The following is a 24354-nucleotide window of genomic DNA, read 5'->3' as shown; positions in this document are numbered from 1 at the left end:
CCCCCCAGAAATTTACTTCAGGGCCTGCATACTATTGTTTTCTCCTTTCTTGGTGTACATTCTCCTCCTCTGAATATAAAAAAACAAACAAAATACAACTGATTGGGATGTGAGTTTCATTGTGATGATATACAGAGGTTCTACTTTGTTTCATTTTGGAAAAACAAGTACAACAAACCATAAAGCTATTTTGAAGGATGAAAAAAATTCTAAAAAATGAACACTGGTGCTGAAACCAGAGATAGCTTTACGTATTACTTGAGATGTTCTTTATATTTGTATTTATTTTTCTCATGCATTTTACATTCCATAAATAAACATTCACTAGCAAATTAGTCTACAGCTTTATTACAGTATGTGTATATAACTGCCATGAAGTTGTATCTGTTTCTTGTTTAAGTTTGATTGTTTCACTAATCTTATATTGTTGATATTCATTATTAGGCTCATAACAGAAATCTGCTGTCCATAGACTTTGACCAAGCAACACGAGTGGGCAAGATCTACGATGATCATCGAAAGTTTACCCTTAGGATCCTGTATGACCAAATGGGTAGACCCATTTTATGGTCTCCTAGTAGTAAATACAATGAGGTCAATGTCACTTACTCACCTGCTGGCCTAGTGACCAATATACAGAGGGGAAACTGGTCTGAAAAAATAGAATATGAGAATGGCAGGATTATATCCAGAACCTGGGCCAATGGAAAGATATGGAGCTACACATTTCTTGAGAAGGTGAAGTATGGCTGACATGAGGTGTTTTTTGATGATTGCTAACAGTTCCTAACCTATTTTATCAGAGATTTTTTTTTATTTTTAAGGATAATTCCACTGAAATGTATTTAAACGTTTTGTGAAATTGATCACAAGTTTGTTTGATTTGCTGTCCTTTGTTATTAGATCCTTTTGTAAAATGCGGGTAGTCAAAACCTGTGACCTCTGGGATATGTAAACACCCAGAGAAAGAAACAAAAGAAGTAAAAAGTGTGTTTTTGTCAGCATGGTGTAACATAAAGCTTTTTATGTGTTTTTCAATAGTTTATGTAAATGAGAATTTACTAATGGTGATATCTTTAAGTATTCATTCCTTCCTTAATTTATATACATAGTGGTCAAATATGTAAATATGGTAAAATATGTTTATATGCTGTATTTAATATTTATTTTTCCTACTTATAATAGGTTAAGCATGTCTCCTCAAAGAATTCACTGTATTTTATTTGCCAGAACTGATTTTTGATTTGATGACAAAATATACATTTTCCTCCATTATGAAGAGGGTATGCATATACTGTAGGACTGAAAACAGGGGAGTCTAATGGTTATCGAGATCTGGAACAAACTACACAACCATGAAACTAAAGCAGATGTTTCAATCAATAAGCTACTAACCAAGCAAGCAAAAATACCTGAATGGTCTCCTCCAATTTCTGTAGTTTATATTTATTTTTAAATAGGAGATTCTTATTAATTCCAGAGTCCTTAGTACGGTTTCAGTTTTTGGCATGCTCTCTGTGTTTACATGGAAGCCAGATGCTCTAGTGTCTTGCCATTTCCCAGAGACATGCTGCCTTTCTAAATCGCCCTGTGATAGTCTGGTGTTCCATCCAGAGGATGTTGTGTGTCTTATACCTGTGATTGCCATGAGACTCACCAGGATAAGCAGCCTTCTGACAGTGAATGGAGAGTGTTGTCTCAATAGTGTCTCTTCAGGGATGCCAAACTTGATATTAGATGGAAGATGCAGTATTTTTCTTACCAATTACTATATGCTGCTCTAAATTATTTCCTGTAGATAATACTCTATACAGTATGTATCATTTGTGACTATGTGTGTTTAATAGTACCTTCCATTCAGATCCTGTTTCAAAGCATATATTTATAACTATTTAATGTTTAACAATGAAGACCAGATACCACAAAAACTGGAATTCAGGTCCCCAGGCATAACATATTGGATAACATTTTAGATCTGTGCCTGAAGAACCTTCTAGTTGGCAATGCAATGCTCTTATTTCTGGGAAAAAAAGCAATTAAACTGTATTTTTCACTTATAATAATAACAATATAATTGACAAAGATTTCTGTTAATGTCTTGGTCTATTTTTCTTTCTATTTACAGTCTATAATGCTACTTTTGCACAGTCAGCGAAGGTACATCTTCGAGTACGATCAGACAGACCGACTCGTGTCCGTCACAATGCCCAGTATGGTACGTCACAGCCTGCAAACTATGCTGTCTGTGGGATGCTACCGAAACATCTATACCCCTCCAGACAGCAGCACCTCTGTGATCCAGGATTACACTCACGATGGCCGTCTGCTTCAGACACTGTACCTGGGAACAGGGCGTCGTGTCCTGTACAGATATACCAGGCAGTCGCGCCTCTCTGAAGTCCTGTATGACACCACACTAGTCACCTTCACCTATGATGACTCCTCTGGTGTGGTCAAAACTATCCACCTGATGCATGAGGGTTTCATCTGCACTATCAGATACCGGCAGACAGGTAATAAATCTTTCTCAGTTTTACTCATTGGTTTTAAATTAAATACCATTAATGGAGTTCATTATTAAATGCTTATCATGTTAATGCTTATTATACTTAAATATTATTAACTACTAACACTTTCATTTAATAATAGTAATAATAGCTTTATTAAATTACCCGGCTCAGGTGAACAACAACCCAAAAAAAAAAACAAAAGAGACTCAATGCTAATGCAGAATTAGAAAGTTTGGGAAACTAAAGAAAGAATAGGAATAGAGGTATGATTATTGGACTGAACATATAAAAAGTAAATGTGAAGTTTGCAAGAAGTTTACTTCATAGTAACATTGCCAAGTCAACTAAAGAGCGAAGGTTCAGGACACACTGCTCTGAAGAAATATTGTTACAGACAGGGTAAAGGAATGGAATGAATGAGAACGTCATAACATCAAAGCAGAATCCTTAATCATGCAACATGGTCAGCGAGCTTACAGTGGATTGAGTTTGGGTTTAATAAAAAGTCCATTACATCAGAGGAGCATGGCTCAAGGGATTAAATGCAGTGAGTGGGATTCCTCAATGAGTGCCAAACCATTTGAAAGAATGGCTGGGAAGTATTTGGTGCTGAAGCCAGCTTAGGTAGCGCTTTGAGGAAGTGGTGTAGGAACCAGAGGTGATTCAAAGAACATTGGATCAGAAGGGATGGCGGTCCAAGAGACTGGCATGGACTCATAATTAGTGGAAAAATTGAGATGCAGTGCTCTGCAGAAATGATCCATGAAGGTGACATAGTTTACAGAAGAAAATATTTCTGAAGATGGGGAGGCTGCAAATCTGGTTTGAGAAACAGGGAAGAGCAATCTGTATTAAGAATTAGTTCCACATAGAACACCAGACGATATATGCAGCTACAGTATAGCTCGTGAAACACTGTGATAGTGATTTAAAGCACCTTAATTTATAATGTGTACCACAGATATATTACATAAGTGCTGAATGAGGGCAGACATTTTGGCTGAAGGTGAAACCCTAATGAAGAGTGGATGATGATGATAGGGTATAATTCTCAAAATATTACAGAGGAATTTGAGAAGATTCATGAGGCCGGGGAGCTGTGAGCAATTATCCTCTATGAAGGCTGTAAAGCAATGGATAGTGCAGCATAATGAAAAGTTGGAGGTCATCAGGAAACAGAGGGTCATCATTATAGAAACAATTCTGTTCCATTGCTCCAGGTACAGGAACCATGGCCTTAATTTACTGTGCAGTTGGTGTCCATGTCCAGATGTTATGGAGGAAGCAAATTTGAGAAGATAAGTTATGGTGCACCTCAAAGAAACAATATGCATAGAGCAGGCTAAGTGAACGAGGAGGTTGAGGAGCTTGCATTGAATAAGGGCGGCAGCAAATGGTGGTATCTTAATGCAGCCAAGCATGGCTTGTGATAAGGAGGTGTGAAAAGTTAGAACCAAGGACGATCTCTAGAGACCTAAAGGAAGGAAAGTTTCCTCTATTGAAATCTAAGTCAAGGTTGAAGGTTGAATAGATGGGAAATCATCTGAGAAAAGAAGGATGGAGGAAAACTTGCACAGACCAAGGACTTACAGTATAATAGTATTTCTCTCATGATAGTATGAAGTGTCTAAGGTTTGGGGTTAACAGCATAAATTTAAGGGCACTGAGGAAGGAGATCTGAGCTCTGGGAACCCTTTCCGCCCCAGGGCTTGGTGGGCAGAATAGTTTGGAAAGAAAATCAGGGCCAACACCAGACCAACACCAGGGGGAGAAGGGAAGGGAACCCTCAGTTTGAGAATTCACTGCTTTTATGTACTCTCTGTTTTCTATTTATTAACCAATTTAAAATCCTGGTACACACATTTCTCTGAATTGAGAAATTGTGCTCACTCTTGGGATAAACGTATTTTGTATTTCAAAGCAGAGTAGGTTGCCGTCCATTCTCCCCTGATTCTGAAGGATCCTCCCATATCCTTTTAGAATTGATTCACCAAGTTTAAGTTACCGCACATGAATGCTGCTTTTAGTATTGAAAAACATTGCTCAGAATTGTGTTCGATTTAAAACTCACATAAACAGAAATGAAACCTCGAGATCTCGTAATCTATAAAAAGAAATGTGAAAATAACACAATACAAATGAATCTCCTCTAAAAGACTCAGCTGACCTTTTTGAAGACACTCAGGAATGTCAACCATAATCTGTTGTTATCATTTTATTAAACACGCATGTTGCATTTGTTGAAAAAACATTTTTGAAGTAGTCTATACTGTCTTTAGAAAAATAGAAAAGAAAATATTTTCCATTTTCCTGCAAATAAGTTGATGAATGTAAAAAGTTCTATCTGTGTTTTATCTGGGCAGCTGGAGAAGCAGCAAGTAATATTGTTGGTCAGCTTTAAAGTGGATTTTAATATTCACTAAATTAAGAGAGATTTAGCCAGCCTAAATTGATTATTATGGAACTCATTGGTTGAGAGTTAACAAAGCAGGGATGTCAATTTTTAAGCTGACACAATATTGGGAATTTAATAATGATTTTTAGAGAGGGAAACTGAGAAAAGTGCTAATTATTCAGAAGATGTCACACATGTAAAATCAGTTTCTCACTGATGAGTTTTGATGCACTTTCTGACTTTTAAGCTAGTATAAAAAAACTCTATATCTCAAGAAGAGATGCATCTTGCTTAAAAGCAAATGCACAGGCACTTGGTCAGACTACATGTAAAACCCTTTCAAGTTTCATACAGAAAGGCTTAAAGTAACTGCAAAGAACCGTGGTTCTTTTAAAATTCAGGGCCCTAAGTGAAAACAAAACACATCAGAAGAGCACTATTTTCTGAAGCATGAAATTCCAATGACAACAAAAAAACACTTGCTGATGACCCCTATGGTAACCTTTTTAGAATCTGTTTTTCTCACTTTTTCCCAAAAACAAATTCTAAAAGACTGAATAATGTTCAGCAAGGCTAGAAGGGTTTTACATCAGCAAGGCTAGAAGGGTTTTACAGTCACACATCATTAAGTTCAAATTCAACTGTTTTCTTTATAGCTAATTTAGATCACACCTGTTCTGGTACAGCAAGTAGCTAATGGCCTGATGTCTAAAAAAATGGTTAGTATTGTTTTTCTGTAATTCTAGTTTACAAACTGTTCTTTCCAGGTCAAAATGAAATTCAATTATATTTCTTAAATAGCTCTTCATTGCTACTATATATACATTATCATGCTTAGAAATGTAAACTGACAACACATCATAATACCATTTCTTCTATCAGTTTTAAAATGCTGTGACAGCTCTGAGCACTGAATTTTGACAAAAAAAATGTAAATTTGTAAATCTTACAAAAATAGTTACACATTTTTGTAATTTCTGTACTGTCTTATAAAATGAGGAAAATTGTTTCTGTTTCACTCAGAAAAAAATTACCTTCACAGGGCCTCTTGTTGGGCGTCAGATCTTCAGGTTCAGTGAGGAGGGTCTCGTAAACGCCCGCTTTGACTACAGCTACAATAATTTCAGAGTGACCAGCATGCAAGCAATGATTAACGAGACTCCACTGCCAATTGACCTCTATCGCTATGTGGATGTTTCTGGAAGGATTGAACAGTTTGGCAAATTCAGTGTTATTAACTACGATCTCAATCAAGTTATTACCACGCATGTAATGAAGCACACCAAGATATTCAGTGCTAACGGACAAGTAATGGAAGTCCAGTATGAAATCCTGAAGTCCATTGCGTACTGGATGACAGTTCAGTATGACAATATGGGCCGAACCACCATCTGTGACATCAGAATAGGTGTCGACAACAACATCACGCGGTACTCCTATGATTATGATGCAGACAGCCAGCTTCAAACTGTGTCAGTGAATGACAGACCACAATGGCGCTACAGCTACGACCTGAATGGGAATATTAACTTGCTCAGCCATGGCAACAGTGCACGACTCACGCCACTGAGGTACGACCTACGAGATCGCATAACAAAATTGGGTGAAATACAGTACAAAATGGATGAGGATGGATTCCTTCGTCTTCGGGGTAATGATGTCTTCGAGTATAATTCTAACGGATTACTGAGCAGAGCTTACAACAAAGCTTCGGAGTGGAGTGTGCAGTACCACTATGACGGTCTGGGTCGACGGGTGGCAAGCAAGTCAAACCTAATGCAGCACCTCCAGTTTTTTTATGCCGATCTTGCCAAACCAACAAGAGTCACTCACATGTACAACCACAGCAGTTCTGAGATAACATCCCTATATTATGACCTTCAAGGGCATCTGATTGCCATGGAGTTAAGCAGTGGTGAGGAGTACTACGTGGCTTGCGATAACACTGGAACTCCTTTAGCTGTTTTTAGCAGCAAAGGACAGATAATTAAAGAAATACTGTACACCCCATATGGAGATATATACCAAGACTCCAACCCTAGCTTTGAAATAATCATCGGATTCCATGGGGGGCTTTATGACCCCCTGACCAAGTTGGTTCATCTTGGTCGGAGGGACTATGATGTGATTGCAGGACGGTGGACCACCCCAAACTATGACTTGTGGAAAGAACTGAGCTTACATCCAAAGCCTTTTAACCTGTATTCTTTTAGGAACAATTATCCAGTTGGGGATTTACAGGAAGTCACACAGTACACAACAGGTAAGAAAGATCTCTGACTAAATTTATTTCAAAGAATGTAATAAATTCCTTCTCAGGCTTTACTCTTGTACAATGTTTTGCTCTGGTAGAACTGAAATTGTAAGTTAAAGAGAAGGTACAGGCCACTAATTACTGTATCTCTTCACAAATCAGCCCACCATGCACTGCTTAATTTGTGCAGGACATTTGAAAATGATTTGAAAATGATGATTAGTTCTGTGCTGGAATAGTTTATGGTCTCCTATCAGGATATAGTTTTCCATAGATGTCCAAATCCAGAAATGGTGAAAGGGAAGTTTGGGGAAAATATTGCATGTTTCTCTAAGATGCTTCATTTAGTATGTGTCATCTGAATTTGAAAGAGTTTAATTTAGCCCTTTACTGTGCAAAGAGGATTGATAGGTGGCACTTGTGGTGCGTAAGATGTAAGTGAAATGGTAGCTTAATTTATCCAGTTTTACTGTTACTTTAAATTCACTTAATATGTAATATTAATATGGAAAAATGTAACTAAAGGTAAATTATGATAGCTGAAAATAATGTTGTGAACAATATTAATTGATGAATATAAATATAGGTTTATTCCATGCTGAAAAGAGAATAAAGAAAACACAACATTTTGGCTGTGGAGCCCTCTTTGGGTGTGACTCTACCAGCTATATAAATATATTTTTATAGCTGGTAGTGGTACAACCAGAAGTGTTTAGAAAAATAAAACAATATGACTAAAAAACACTGAACGAAAGCTTACATGAAATTACTGAGAAACTAAAAAACAGTATACCATAAATCAATTACATCTTGTTGTAAATATTGTGTTGTGGCAAACGTGTTTTCTGCTCCTTAAGGAGAATCCCTGGTGCTCATTGAATCTTTACTGGGCTGGGAAAAACCTGGAACCGCAGAGCTAGACATTAATTGAACAGACTTTAGTATGTTCTTAAACTGGTCTGTTCTTATACATATTTGTACTTTATTTCTCTACTGTTTACTTAATAACAGTAACATCAGGGATCATTATGGATCTAGACACTGATTTGTTAAGGACAGTGATCTCAAACACTAAGCAGCAATGTCTAGTATTAAAACAGAGGGAATAAACTCTGTGAAAAAAACAGCAGAATCCCCTCACTTCAATCCAATATTGATGGTTTGACATTCCCTCAAAGACTGTGTTTGAAAGACAGTAAAATCAACCACAAAGCAAAAGCTTATTACAGATTCTGGGATGAAGAGCTGAAAAATCAAATGAAGACCTTGTAATGTATTTGATCTGTTTTAAATTATCGGTTTATATACAGTACAGTAATGTAAAAGTGGAACCTCTGAATATTTGTAAGGAACTGTGAGTTAGCTGTTTCACCTGTACGTGTGTACTATGATACCAAATTAGAACATGGAAAATAATCTCTGTGTTATATCCTATCTCTTGTTTTTCTTTTATCAGATCTTTTTATCAGGTACTGTTTCTTTCAATCCACTGATGGTTAAGAATTGCTGTTTGTGAAGTTTTTAACAAATTGTATTCAATTACCTAATTGCATTTTTAGTAAACTCAGCTTTTTGTTTGTGTGCAATTACGCACAGGCTAGAATACAATATAAGCGTAGTATACATGAGTTCATACTGTAAGAATTATTGTTCAACATGTACAGTATTTATAGGCAATACTGTACCTAAATATGACCATTTAAAGCAGAATATCACAAACTCAAAATAGGATACAATAAGGCATCTTGTGTGAGTATTAAACCTTTCTTTGATTAAAGAAAAACGCTTTATATGCAGTAGTACAGACTTTGATCAGCTAAAATTCAACTTACAGTGTGACTGAAAAAGACATTCAAATCTACTCAAATTTAATTTTAATATGGCCTATTTTTTCTTTTTCAGATATTTTCTGATATATGTTTTTAACAACACTATGTATATTTTTTAATTAAAAACATTTAAAAGTGTATTCAAATTACTGTTTGTACACAATTACTAATAATTCTGTATATTTAATTAAAGAAAAACAATAATTATGTTAGTGTTATACAATATTGCGACATTCAGTATCTTATTTGAAGTTATGGTAGCAATGTGGTAAAAACATTATGTTTCAACAATGTTATCATTGCACTTGATGAAATACACCATGATTTGCGTGGGAAAGTACTAATACTGTAAACCTTTGTCTGACAACCACACACAACTCTGGTACTTTAAGGATTTGCTGCACCTCATTTTTACAGAATAGTGCAGTCCTACATCAGATTTGTTTTTAAAATTCAGTACTGTCCATGATACCGCTGTGCCTACTGCTATATACCGACTGACACCTCGCATACTCTAGATGGCTGCATCTGTATGTCATATTATATATAATGTATAGTCTTCTCATGTTTTTTCTTGGTAAACTTCACATTATATGATACAACATTATTTTACACAATCCCACCATTTAATAATAAGATTCAAGCTGACATATCTTCCAAAAGTTTAATATAAAAATCACTGCTTTGTCATTTCGCTCTGTACTTACACCAAAACTCTTTCCATTTTTTAAATGACTATTTTACTTTAAATGTTTTGTTAAATATTCATTTACAATATTTACAAATTTACATTTACACAATATAAAATGTATTTACATTTACAAAAACATTTACATGATAAAAACATCAGCCAATACTTGCATATTACAAGGAAATATACAGCAAATCAACCAGAGCATTAAAAAACTAACAAAGTGCAGTCACAAGAGGTAGAACTTAATTCCAGGGGCGCTGTACAATGGCCGACCCTGCGCTCTGACCCCAAGCTTCTCTCCCTGTCTGTGTCTCCATGGAGAAAAGCTGGGGTATGCGAAAAGATGAATTCCTCATGCAAGAAATTGTATAGGGCTAATAAAGAAACATTATTATTATTATTATTATTATTATTATTATTATTATTATTATTATTATTATTATTATTATTTTATTATTGTTATTATTATTAATAGTATTTTCTCTATTTTAAAAGTATATATGAAATTATCTTAAAAACTCGAGTGCTCAGACATTTATTTTTATATTTGAAAATGTTTGGAAACAAATATAAAACCTCTGTGTTTTATCACTGTGTATTTTTTTAGACATTGGAAGCTGGTTGCAGCTATTTGGATTTCAGCTTCATAATGTAGTTCCAGGATTCCCCAAACCTGATGTAGAAAACATGGAGCAGACTTACGAGCTGATGAAAACTCAGACAAAAACACAAGACTGGGACCCAAGTAAGGTAAAAAAAATAAGCATCACACCTTTTTTATTCCATATACAGTATGGAACTCAAAGCCAAGAAAGAGTTGCCAACTGTTACTGGCAGTAGTACACATTTAGTGTTGAATAAGAAAGTAATGAAGATTACAAATGAGTGGAGACCAATCAGCCCTTGAAGACTGTAAAATAAATACTACAGGCATTTCAGGTGATAATAATACACCAAATGATTGGATGCTTATAATTGAGAGCAAACAAAAAGACTTGTGTTTTGTTTTTGTTTTTTGCAACAGGTGGTCCTTGGAATTCAATGTGAGCTCCAGAAACAACTGAGAAATTTCATCTCTTTAGAGAGGCTTCCAATGACCCAGATCAGTGGTATCCAGGAAGGATGCCAAGACAGGAGGCCCGGGTTTTCCGCCATTTCTTCAGTTTTCGGTAAAGGTGTGAAGTTTGCTATATTGGATGACGTTGTATCCACTGACATTATTGGAGTTGCCAACGATGACAGCAGGCGGATTGCGGCTATCCTGAACAATGCCAGATACCTGAGTGGCCTCCATTTCACCATTGATGGGAAAGATACCCATTACTTCATCAAGTCAGGGCCTTTGGAAGGTGACCTGGCAGTGATTGGCAACACTGGTGGAGGGCGCATTTTGGAAAACGGTGTCAACGTGACTGTGTCTCAGATGACCTCAGTGGTGAATGGAAGGACTAGACGGTTTGCCGATATTCAGCTCCAGCACGGGGCCTTGTGCTTTAATATTCGTTACGGGGCCACTGTTGAGGAAGAAAAAGTGCACGTCTTAGAAATGGCCAGGCAGAGGGCAGTAGAACAAGCCTGGACTAGAGAACAGAAGAGGCTGCAGGAAGGAGAGGAAGGGATTAGGGCATGGACAGAGGGAGAGAAGCAGCAGCTGCTAACTACGGGGAGGGTCCCAGGCTATGATGGATACTTTGTGTTGTCTGTAGAGCAGAACCTAGAACTTTCTGACAGTGCCAACAACATTCACTTCATGAGACAGAGTGAAATAGGAAGGAGGTAACAGTGACAATAGACTGCCTGCCTTTCTTTCACCAAAGACTGCCTGTTTTTAGACATTCAATGATTTGTTGTACTGTTTTTCTAGAATGACAAACTCTGTAAATATAAAGAAAACTGGAGAAATCATTTCCAACTGCCTTTAAATGTGACAAATGATGGTATTTTATTATTGTTCCATTGGGAGTTCATTTAAATTTGTGGCCCATGCTTTGGAGGACTGGGGATTGCTGAGTTATTACAAATTGCTAAAATTTCCAGGTTATTCAGCATTTTATTTGAGGGCTTTTGGATAATCAGAGGGCCCTGCATTGATCCTTGATATGCAGAAGTATCTCTCAGATCATTTCATTAAATTACTTTTAAACGTGCAAACAGGAGCAATGGATTAAATGCCACCTTTTAGGATAGATTGACATAAATTCTCTGAAATTACATTTAGAAAAAATAAAGTTGATGGAAATAGTATTTCCAGTCCTTAAGAAATCAGTCAATAAACCTCACTTACTTGTGAGAGCTTCTAAAGCTTTCAATAAATTAAGACATCTGAGCTAGTCTAAAACTAAAGCAAAAATCTGTTGGTAAATGCTGGAGAGAGGTCTTGTTACAAAGCCCTCCAATGTCAGTCACCCTAATTCAACACTCCGTCTGCCTCTGCTCAGTGTTTGAAGTTATGATGGTAACAATGGAGTAGAATATATACATTTAGTCACAAGAAACTGTAAATAGCAAGTGCATTAACAAGAACAAGTGCTAAAATCAATATGTCGTCACCCATTATAATCAATATTATTGTTAATCTGTAGGCGCAGTTTTTTGCAGACAGTAAACATTGCTACAAATATTCATGCTAAAAATCTGTATAGAGTTTACTTTTCTACAAATTATTTAATGCATTACAGTACAGATTAAAGTTATTATCTGTGCATTATTGGTATATAATGCATAATTTGGGTGGAGCTTGTGCCTTTTTGTTTAAAACAAATATCTTTTAAGTGTGGAATAGCAGAAGAGAATCTTAATGTTCTTCAAGTCCATGTTTTTTTAGACCCAGTGGGGGAAAAACTAATCAGTCGTAAACTGAAACTTTTTATTCCGTTTAATGAGTGTTTTTCATTGCATATTCACTCGCTTAACAAAGTTGTAAAATATCCCATTTAGGGATGCAAAAGTCATTTCTTATCATAGTGCCAGAGCTCTTTATCATCACTCACTGTTCAGAAGTTAATAAGACAGTCCCCTGCACATATTTAATGGAAGTATTAATTGTATGTTATTTGCTTTATTTTCTTAAATCATTTCAGTAATGTAAGATTCCACATGATTGTAACTTGTGCAAGCATTCACCTGTACAGTATTTCTTATTGAAGGAAAATTGAAGTGAGGTGCCTCATATAAAAATACATACCATTCTATTGTCTTTATACAGTATATGTTGTCCATCTGTGTTTTCATGTATGATTAAAAGATACCCTTCTTTTACTAGACAGAGAAGTGTTGACAACTACGCAGACATTCATCAAGTGTCAATTTCTGTAACTGATTTTTTTCAGTTGCAAAATATTAGTAATCTAGATTGTTTTATTAAGAAAGATGTGCTTTTGTAACCTGAATTACACCATATAAAGGAAGCATCATGGATATAAACAAGTTATTACACAACATTGATTTGGAAGAAAATGGGTATGTTCATTGACTCATAGGAGTATCACCCTTGATTTTAGTGATAGATTAAGTTATATTTAAATACAGCTTCTCCGAACAAAGTCTTGTGTTCAAGTTGGTTTACTTATTCTCTTTTCTGAAAAGATTTTGACATCTGATAAACCAAGTCCTCAAGTGCTGTCTTTAAAGATCTTGAATGCAGTGGTTTCACATTCTGAAGACATGGAATGATGTACTGATTGCTAAAGACTACTACAGATGAAGTGAACTGTACCTTCTGGCTGAAGTATTCTTAACAAACACATCTGACCATTCCCTTTTCAAGAAAAGCCTTTGAAAAATTGTTAACCTTCTCTCATCATGTCCATATCTATAATGCTTTTTAAAAACTAATTTCATAACAGAGAATGCACAGTACTGCTGAAACTGCAAAGCAAACAATATAGACATTAATACTTTTTGAACAATCTGGCTGCTGTGAGTTCAATATAGGGGAACATTACAAAGAGATTATATAGTAGGATTGCAACAGAAGACTTCTTAGCCTTCTTAAACTAAATGTCAAGCAATTGGAAGGAAAATCACTATAACTAAAGAGTGGTAAGAAATACTTGTAACACTTATTGCTATTATACACCTCCACATTCAATGAAGGATCATTACATAAATCTTATTTTTATATCCATATTTTATAATTAATCTCCCAATAAAAAATAGGTTTTTGTGGTCCATTCAAATATGTTTTTTCTTAACAATGCAGTACTAGGTTAAATTGTCACAAATGCTCCTTGGGCCCTGCTTCCAATATCTGGTCATCAGATATTCTCCACTTTTATTACTAGAGCAAAATTATAAAGAATTCAGTATTTAATAGCAGCTATAGTACATCTTTAGAATTATAAACTCATACACTGCACCGGTATTTAAAAACATTCACTTTGTATTGTTCTTCTGACAACAGATGACACACTGTCATTATTAAAAAGAATGCAACTGCATATACATGTGGTTTGTTATATCTAGGAATCTCTTCATGCGATTTAAATTAAGTTGTGTTGTCTAAATCAGAAACTAACAATACCATTGGTCTAATATGGCTTCTTCATTATGGCAAAATATAAGCAAAAAGTACTTCTAATAACTTCAAATACGCCTTTCAATTGTACATTTGTCGTTATTTTATTGTTTTGGTAACAGCTTTTTGTTTGGACTCCAACCTATTAGCCAAACTAATTGATGAACAAAGTCCGATTTTAAAGTTTATCATAGTCATTGTGAAACCCAAATTGTTGCACTTTTTCTGAAGAGTGAGGAAGAATATACTCTTTCTCAGGCAATCTGTTTACATGCTGTACCGAAAGATGAGAAGTATAAGAAAGACAGCACTGTGAAACTAAGGCTTTACCAAAGGTGTGTAAACATCCTGTGAATCATGACACATTTGGTGGTTTAAAGCCAAAACATTGTGCACTGATAGAAAATACATAGTGCATGCATTCATACATTCTGGTGTCATTACTACAGATTCAGTTTTTGTTTTATTTTGTTTTAGCAAAGTATCTTAAGTTCTTAATTTGAGAATTACAGTCATTTTAGGTTAATTTGTACAGTTTCTTTCTTTGTGGTATTGTAAAAATCATTGAAATATATTTCCTTAAAGTTTGTTGCATTGCCTTATGGTTTCTTTTGTAACCTCTTCAATGTTCCTTTCTTTACAATTCCTTGGTCAGATACATAAGGTTAAAAATAATATGAACATTTTCTCTTATTGTCTCGTATTTTTGTCAGTGATAGAGAAAGTTTTAAAAGGTGTTAAAAACATACAGTATGCAGGAAAAACTAACCTATTCAGATTTTAATGTATGGATCAAACATGTATTTGACAAATATTTTTTCCCAAAAAATTCTTTGTTCTTTCAACTCACTATTACCAATGCTAACACTACCTGAGCAGAAAATTGGGTTAGTACAATGGAAGTCTTGTTGCTAGGAAACAGTGCATTCCTGTGACGTCTTCCTGCTCTCTTCCTGTGGCTGAAATGTGGGTATTGTGCAGGCTCTTGTGAAAATGCTCTACTGAATTTCTCTCTGGGCTTCATACCCAAGGCATGTATTTTCTACAAGTGCTCCACAGCAACGTGCTGTAAATAGTAAGAAGAAGTTCATATATTTAAGTGTCAAAATTTCATGAAAAACTTACTTTGAACTTTTAATTTTTAAAAAATAAATGTGCAAATGAAGCTTATGTTGTACTGTTTTTTTTTCTTTCTTTATACTATTAGACCAGGATTAACGACTCCATGCCATGCTATGATTTTTACATTGTTTTCCCTATTGTGAAAAACGAAACCTGCACTGTGCATAAAAGTGCAAGTTAATGTGTTTTAATGAAAAGCCACCTATTTTAATTGGAATATTTTAGATTTTCTTCCCACTCTACATAAAGAATTCCAAAACAACATTACTACAGACATTACCTTAGGTGACAACACAATGCTATATTAAAAAATAAAACATACAGTATATAACAAGCTTCTTTAAAATTAGAATATAATAAGTTTAGTACTCTATATAGAAAGCAAGGAGAAGATATAATTAGATTTTTACACACCACCAGTGATCTGTAACCTTATCTGAGTCTTTATTATATGTGAGTATAAAATGTCCTAAGAAAATAAGACAAAATGAACAACTTCTTTTTGCCTTTGCAGTGTCTTGATTTTTATGCATTTTACCATGTACATAAGGGAATAGAAGTTGTTTACACTATGTTAATAGTCTCACACCATTAGTATATAGTTTTGTAGCACTTTATTAATCTCACTGTAACATATCATATACAGAGCTCACACTAATAGGGACAATTAGCTGGTCACCATATCACTTTTCTTTAAAGTTTTTAACTTATGTAAAACAATAGATTTAGCAAAAAGAAAAAGAGGAGGATAAAAAGGCACTTGACTCAAAATCATCTGATAACCTTGGTGAGGCAGAATGTGTTTTTGACATTTTGACTGTTTATGTTCCAAAAGGTAAAAATAAAAGCCTGAAACCAATATACGCTGCTTGTTATGAGTTAGAAACATTTTTCAAGTTGTGTTCATGTGCCATTTAAGTTATATTTAGTCTTAAATTTAGTGAAATAACTCAGCCACAAACAAAAACTGTATTTTGTACAAAAACTGTATCCCACTGATCAAGAAAGTCCTAATGTAGTAAATAGAAATCTTTAACGTGAATGGATATCGTACAATTATGTGTTTTTTTTTAATTACATTTTTATGTTGTTGTTTTTTACAAAAGAAAGTTTAACTGATTGTTGTTATCCAGGACACAGTGGAAAATTCAGCTATTGTTAGTGTTATAAAATAAATTATACCGTGGAGCTGTAATGTTGGGCCTTGGAAGAGAAAAACGAAAAGTGAAAGATTTTGGAAACGTTCTGTGGTATTGTAATTCTTTACAATGATAAAGTGAAGGTTAGCACTTACTCATTTTGTGTCTTCAGAAAGGCAGTATTTTTCTGTTTGGGTGCAGTTTTGGGATGCTGATAAAATATATATTTTGTTTCAGAGTTGGTTTCTAATACCACTTGTTTCAGGTCCAGTGATGTGTTGTTTGGAGTCATCACAAAGCCTGATTTTGTTCTTACTGATTTGAATTTAGCAAATAAATACAATTTACTATCAATTTATTTGAAATACTGGGTAAATGTCACCCCACACACACAGCTTTGAATTAGAATTACATGATAGGAGGTGCAGTTCTTGGTTTGTTTCCACAATGTTTCCACTTGGGTTTGGGGAACTGGGGCTTTGGGGATTTATTTTACAAGTTTATGTAGTGCTTTGATTTGGGCCCTTTTGAAGTTCATCGTTGCCTCAAGGTATACCACCTTAAACCAAAGAATTGCCCAGGAATTATTTGCACTGTGCATGTAACAGAAATAGCAGGAGAGGAAATGTCTAGAAACAGATATAGTCCAAGTTCAGGAGGTCAGAGCTGGAGAGCTGTGTCACTAAAGTATGGGAAAAGAAGCATGATCCTCCATCACAACCAAGTCAATCCCAATACACAGTCAAAAAGTATTTCTACTGTGATGATGCATCTGACCTGTCGTTCAACTTGATGTCTATGACCCAGTTAACCAGTAATATTCCTGTAACCCAGAAGAATTCCCCTGTTGTCTACAGGGCTGCTTTTGATATGTTGCCTAACACAGTAGATAATGAAACCCTTAAAATCATTAATAATATAACGGTTTACATGCACATTCATCACCTCAGCAGCTTCTCTCACTCTCTTTGCAAAAACAAACACAAGCAAGGCGATGTTTCAACACCATTCTCAATAGCTTCCAATCAGAACATTTCCGTGAAAACATGCTTTGATCTTGCACCACATTGTTTTACCAAATCTAAAGCTGCAACTAAGCACATGGAGTTTCATCAATTTAACACTGTGACTGCATGCATGCAGGAGCAAATAACGATACCTGTGTGATATGACTGATCATTTGATTAAGCATGATTGATTTGACTGGGCTACATCCATAGATAACAACCATCAAGAATGAGAGAGAATCTTAGTGATCTCCTTTATGCCTACAGTGAATACAAAATCAACATACCATACATATGACAAATTATGTCATACAAGTGAACTGAAAATTTATACAATAAATGACACAAAGTATGTGTGTTTATCTAGCGTGCTTCTAATGTGAAGCAACTTAGCTTACCTAATATTTACTAAGTACTGGCACATAATGGCTGCCTAGCATTATCCAGGTGGGTGCTGGTGGTGAAGAGGAGTCCCCATTACCTGTAAAGCGCGTTGAGTGGAGTGTCCAGAAAAGTGTTATATACAGTAAGTGTAAGAAATTATTATTATGAATATTTACAACTTTTTCATAGGTTTGCTGTTGTATTTTAAAAATGACATGACTTCTGTTCATTTGAAGTGGTTTCTTAGACACTAATTATTGTTTTTGGACTACCTAATGTTACATTTAAAGTGTTCATAAATTGATAGTTCTCTATAATAGCCCTTGGATTATTCCAATTATACAATCAAGAGAAAAGTTGCTATTCAAATAAAAAATAATGTTGCATTTGATTAGGTCTAATAAATATCTGAAATTATGATTATGTGAACACTTTATTTCCACTCTCACTGAGTAAATTAGTTTCTCTCATTTCCTCCCACAGAGCTTTGATTACTCAGTAAAATGTAAAATCCTGCAGTTGTAGAGGAGTGGGTATAGAGAAACTGGTTTGGCTAATCTGGGCATTTTCAATCTTGATTATGTTGACCTAAGTGTCAGTGAGCTTTCAATTCAGCTATCTTTTCAGTTTCTTAATTGAACTCCACATTTCTACAAATAATGTGACCATTTTAATCATTTTTTCATATTTGCAATTTTGGTAGGTAAATTAACATATCTGCCAGTTCCCAAATTGAAAAAGACTCAAAAATGTCTAGCTATTTAAATTTGCGGTTCAATTATATAATCAAAAGCTCACCTGGAATGAAAATCCTAGGATCATAAAGGTCTGGCCTAGTCATACAAAACAGTAAACTGTGCAACATGAAACTATGAAATTTGGAATACACTGATAGTAGGCATAGCCGAAGAGTCAATTTGGAAGACAGTAATCACAAGAGGGCACTAAAATCACAAGCGTCCAACAAAAAATATGGACCCAAGCCATCATGGATCACAGAAACAAATGGTGGTGCAACTTAGTATAGCACCTTCTGTTTTCTCAACAAATTGATTTGCTTCACAATGCTGATTTCTATAGAAGCATGTTAGTGCCACAGAAGACAAAAATATTTTTGTGTGATTATGAGATAATATTGTATTATTTTGCAATAAATCTTCAGCGCTTGCCGTTTTTTAGATACTGTTGCTAACAGATCACCTTCAACTGTACTAGATTTTCATATAGGCACATAATATTTTAATGGATTCAATTAAAGGTTTAAGGGTTTGAAGCTGGTAAGATCTTTTTTTTCTGTACCTACAGTAGTCCTCTACAACCCCTTTTATTGTGGGTTACATTAACACACAACACACTGTAGCTTGTTCTGTCTTGATAGTACATTTACATGTTCTCATGGTAAATGAAGGATCAGTGTAAAAATAATTTGCTACTATTAAACTACACTTGTTTTGTTGTCTTTATTATTACTCATACCTTGGTAGCTAAAAGCAGTATCTACCACAGTATTCACATTGCATTCTGATTCTTAAGAGATGTTGTTCTCATTCTCAAAAATCAAAAAGCTTAGAAAATAACACCCTAAAATCATATACAGAAACTAACTCAAGGCCATTCTTAATATCCAACCTTGGAGTAACGTATGCTATACTATATGACTTTCATGATCACACAGATCTCAGACTCATCTATGATCAGAAACCTGCTTAATCCTGGAGAGCATCATGGCAACCCTTCCCCTATCCCAGAAGCACAGGGCACAAGGCAGTACTACATTGTGGATGCAACACTAGTCCATCAAAGATCCCATACACAGAGACAATTTAGAGACAGTATTAACCTAGTCGTCACGTTTTTTGGGAGTGATGTGTTGGATGCAAAGCAGAACTGAAAATAAACAACTGCTCATGCCCTTAGTTCAGAAACCAAATCAATGACAGGGCTATGTAAAAAAAGGATAACTTAGAATAGGCAATCAAACCTAAATAGTGTGTCCAATTAGCAAGAAACTGGAGCACTGATTAAAAGCCCACTTTTAAATAGATGGAGCATACAAACTTCACAACAACAGATATACAAAGCAAGAATCAAACCTACGTCCCCTTTACAACATACAGTTATCATGTCTAACAGCACGTTTCTTCAAAACTCAGATTGTTCCTGTACAGTATTTTTTTAAAATTCATATCGGTCATTTTCCGTTTTCTTCGCATGAATTGAATGTGCACTGAATCACAGCTACATTTCAACAGTCAATGGAGTAAAAGTAATTTTACTACTCATCATTAGTGTTTCACATTTACATGACACATACATGGGAATTGGTGACTAAAACAAACACTAATTCTCATCTTTCATCCTTACTAATAAAAAGACACTATTGATTTATTACAAATGTATTACTTTGTATTACTAATCAGCATTCCACAACAAATCACTCTAAATGTTAAACCTTATTCAAAGGACTTCATAAGAGAATATGTACTGGTACATCACAGCTTAAAATGTGGTTGTTTCTAACCTCCTCACAAACACCACAATTTCATGTTGAAAATTGAAATTGTTGTGACCTTTCCATATTTTATACATGATAAAATGAATAGCACATCAAGAGTGAGACCACTTCATTTTTTCACAAGTTACTCCAGACATTGAAGCTTTCTATCTTTGCAGTTTCTTGGTCATTTCAGTCCTGAGACTCATACTCTCTTGATGACAGTGATGTGTAAAAAAGACTCAGCACTGCTGTTTCTCATTATCACTGCCAACAAGTGAGTACAAAACTCTCCAGATTCCTCAGGCACATTCAGTCTTGACCAATACAATTCCCAGATAACAAAAATAACACTTCCCTTATAGGAATCACATCTGCTTCCTTAGGTTTTGACTCCTGATGTCAAGAGTGAAGAGATCTGAGGGAGAGTGAAAGCAACTGAGAACAAGACTATCAGATGAGGATGAATAAGACTTTCATTGCCTTTTATAGTCAATGTGGGCTTTTTCTTTTAGTTTAGGTTCTGTGCAGCAGCTGTGATTTGCTTCTGGCAAAACAGATAAAAGGTATCCTGTCAAAGGCAATCTTGCTGTGTCCTTTGGAGTTCAATTCAGGCCATCGGTGGAAAGCTGCAAGCTTGTTTGTGCAATGTCTCTCTTCACTGCATCTCCCACACCTTCAAATGGTGATTTGCCCTTCACTGTCCTCTTCACAACCTTGTGAGACCGCAAAGGCATCATTTCAGCATCCTAGCTGAAACAGTTTTTTGGTTGCATTAACTGATACATTTTAGTTTTACTGATACTGATAAACATTTTAGTTTTATACAAAATAAAATGTTTTTGGGTTGGAGCAGTGGCACTGTGGCTAAGGAGGTGCCTGGAAGGTTACCGGTTCAAATCCCGCAGCCAGCAAAAGGAATCCTACTCCGTTGGGCCCCTGAGCAAGGCCCTTAACCCCAGCTGCTCCAGGGGCGCCGTATAAATGGCTGACCCTGCGCTCTGACCCCAACCTTCTCTCTCCCAGCCTGTCTCTTCATGGAGAGCAAGCTGGGGTATGCGAAAAGACAAATTCCTACTGCAAGAAATTGTATATAACAAATAAAGCGATCTCATCTAAAATATATACAAAACACTCTTTTTATATTGAGTAAGTCACTGCTCAAATAATTTATACATCTTTAGAATTACCACCTCCAGTTCTTAAATGCCACTATTTAGCATGTTTTCATGGATTCATTAAAACCTTTCTTATAAGCTAAGAAAGAAGTGTGGTTAAGAGGTTGAGAGTTGACAACTCTGTTGTGCCCTTGATTCTTCCAACAAAACCTACCTTGCACACATTCGTCAGTGCAAACAAAAAATTCTCAGCCACTGGTGGCTCCTCAGGCTGCTGCTTAGCTGCTCTTATTGCGACTCATTGTCCTTGTTTTCAGTTTTCTGCTATCAGCCTCTCTGCTGTTTGTCGCTGAGCCTCAAACCTTCGGCTTGGTCAGCCTGTCTCTTTGTCTCTCTATGTGGCGCTCTCCAGGGGACACTTGGTGTGGCTGTTTCTTGCTCTGGTGTTAGCTACCCTCCCTCACCTGCTAAGATGGGGGACGCATATAAATAAGGAGGAACTTAGCTGTCAGGTGAAGCTCATGATCATGAAGACCAACAACAGCTGGCTTCTCTAAGGCAGTAGTTAAGGCTGACTGGCTGTCAAAACCTTCAACACCAGTTTAAGAATGAATTGTGTTAACTTTGTTGTTTATTATATATTGAAACCTAGAAAACCAACAAAATGCTTATGGACAGGTTTTTGGGCTGTAATCTAGACAGTCACTGACAAATCAAAGATGGATTTTGGATGTACAAGTTCAACATCCTATCAAGCACTAAAATCACAAAGGAAATAGAAACATTACAGTACAGTGTAAATATGCAATTTACACTGTAACCTGAAATAATGACTCAAACCTCATTGTGGGTAGTTTCAGGAGCTATCAGATTCTTACTCAGGGAAATGAGGTAAATGAACAGAATCATTACCCAAAAATGTTGGAGGCACAAGTAAGAGAGAATAGTGATCACATGTTTGAGTATACAGTACATATGGTGATCTGTTAATAACTTCTTCCTAAAGATCTGGTATGAAAATTTCAGTAAGTCCCATTTCCCAGGACACATTTCTATTTTCACATCAGACACCACTTTACTCGTGAATACAAAAATAAATTTGTTGATTCTGCAGAAAAGAAGGGACCATCAGTTTCTGGTGATAAACAAACACATACAGAATGTCTTGTGGGTATACTGTATACCAATGATCCACATGTTGAATGTCCCACAGAGTGCCTCTGAATTCCCCTGCACTCATATTTAACACTGTGACTTGCAACAATAAGTGGTTCTCAAACAGTTGTATGAATGCAAGATCCTGTTTAACACAAAGCACTCATAACATCGCCATGTTATAAGCTTAAACAGTTTCTGGAATAGAAGGTGCTTACTTTTTCAGCAGGTGATTTTCTATGTTCTATGTCTTTCATTGTGTTGTCAAACCAAAAAATAAAACCTCAGCTGGATTTTTTAAATACTGCTCAGGTCTTTGAAAGAGCAGATGGAGGTTTGATTTTCATCCAATGCAACAAACACAAACACCCTAAGACTTGTCATGCAGATCCTGACCTGTCTGCATTTGCTTTTTTATTATTTATTTCAGGGTAGGACTTCACCACTTGGTCACTTCTTTGACCTTGCTAGATGTTTTAACTATCTTAGTTTTTCTTGTTTTGGATTACTACCACCATTAGAACCAGATACGTTTTTCTCTTTTGGCTGGTTTTCTTTCTGATTATCCCACCATAGACTTTCCTGGACTAATTGCTATTTTGTACAGTATAACAGATTTTAACATTAGTTTTAAGATCTGTACTCATTTCACTTTGGAAAATTATAATTGATTTAGCTTGTTCTTTAGCACAGAATGACTCACAATATTACTAAAAATTACGCTTGATTTAATTTGCCATGTGGGCTAAAAAAAATCAAAAATTTAAATGTTTTTTTTTTCCAGACACTTTGGTCTTTGTGGGGCTCTTGTAGCATCAGCATTGCCTTTGAAAAAAAAAACATGTCTTTTTATGTTTGCACACCTCCCCACCACAATACAGCTATACTGCTGTCCAAGGAGAGCACAAGAACCTGTTTACATTAATAATTCACTTCAAACACAAACATCCAATTGTTTTTTTTCTGCAAACTAAAGCTTAGAATCAACGGTTATAACAGTTTAACCATTTTACCTGTGATATTGATGTTATTCTCACGGAATCACATGAATAATGACTTCTTTACTAAAGCAAAAATAAGTTCCACACAAAAAGCTACTATTGTTGAATATGAGTATCCTTCTTGACTGTAATGTTACCACATGAAGCCTGAAGAAGTATTAAAATTTGTTTTTTAATGCAACACACTTCTTAAGCATTACAGTTAAACATGCGGACCCCTGTTCTTTCAAAAGCTTCACTTCCCATTTAAGCATTTAAAGTGACAGCCCCTCACATGAATTATACATAGATGTACATTAATTTTGCATTTAATACATCGGTTCCATTTGATCTTAAGTATATAAGACATAAATCAGTCCTTAGTGGCTAACATATTAGAATTATTTCAATATAACAATATGTATTGCAAGCACTATCTTTAATCAGGAATAAAAATCTAGTTCTAGACCATCTCCTGAGCTACCAAACACTAGGTAGTTCTAGATTTGTACCAAGCTAAACCAGTAGTATCATATATAAGGCATATTCTGTATTGGACACTCATAACTCCTAAACAGTAAGTTTGTCTTAGAATGTACAGTACACCTAAAATATAGTGCCATCTGTAAATGTCTCTACTATCATTTATACAAAGCCTCAGATTTATGTGACAATATTGATTTATAGCCTTATTTATTTTTGTTAACTATTCCAGAGGGGTTTATTTGCAGTTGCTAGAACTGGATAGAATTAGTTT

General features: G+C 35.4%; 1 protein-coding gene and 2 long non-coding RNA genes across 8 annotated transcripts in view; 1 reads left to right on the top strand and 2 right to left on the bottom strand.

Annotated features, from left to right (window-relative positions):
- Positions 1 to 6030, bottom strand: part of LOC148653804 (uncharacterized) — an 84486-nt gene extending 78456 nt beyond the window's left edge. Inside the window, exon 1 of the long non-coding RNA XR_015924843.1 lies at positions 5940 to 6030. This is a non-coding gene — a long non-coding RNA (uncharacterized LOC148653804). The remainder of the gene's footprint in view (positions 1 to 5939) is intronic.
- The window catches only part of tenm1 (teneurin transmembrane protein 1), a 339710-nt gene extending 324347 nt beyond the window's left edge, over positions 1 to 15363 (top strand). For all 6 annotated transcript variants that reach the window (XM_088596739.1, XM_088596742.1, XM_088596741.1 and 3 more), the window contains 5 exons: positions 445 to 738; positions 2126 to 2513; positions 5948 to 7168; positions 10290 to 10432; positions 10707 to 15363. In XM_088596739.1, coding sequence (XP_088452865.1) covers positions 445 to 738; positions 2126 to 2513; positions 5948 to 7168; positions 10290 to 10432; positions 10707 to 11462 — 2802 coding nt within the window. In that variant the 3' untranslated portion in view covers positions 11463 to 15363. The remainder of the gene's footprint in view (positions 1 to 444; positions 739 to 2125; positions 2514 to 5947; positions 7169 to 10289; positions 10433 to 10706) is intronic.
- Positions 15364 to 15917: 554 nt separating this feature from the next.
- On the bottom strand, positions 15918 to 22741 carry LOC148653802 (uncharacterized). Its single transcript, XR_015924844.1, has 2 exons — positions 21677 to 22741; positions 15918 to 21060 (listed from the first exon to the last, which is right to left on the bottom strand). It is a non-coding gene; the product is annotated as an uncharacterized LOC148653802 (long non-coding RNA).
- Positions 22742 to 24354: the final 1613 nt, after the last annotated feature.

The sequence above is a fragment of the Lepisosteus platostomus genome, chromosome 10 (genome assembly GCF_059453375.1).
Source record: "Lepisosteus platostomus isolate fLepPlt1 chromosome 10, fLepPlt1.hap1, whole genome shotgun sequence".
Taxonomy (NCBI): domain Eukaryota; kingdom Metazoa; phylum Chordata; class Actinopteri; order Semionotiformes; family Lepisosteidae; genus Lepisosteus; species Lepisosteus platostomus.
The sequence above is the reverse complement of the archived record's forward strand: the minus strand, read 5'-3'. Positions and strand labels throughout refer to the sequence as shown.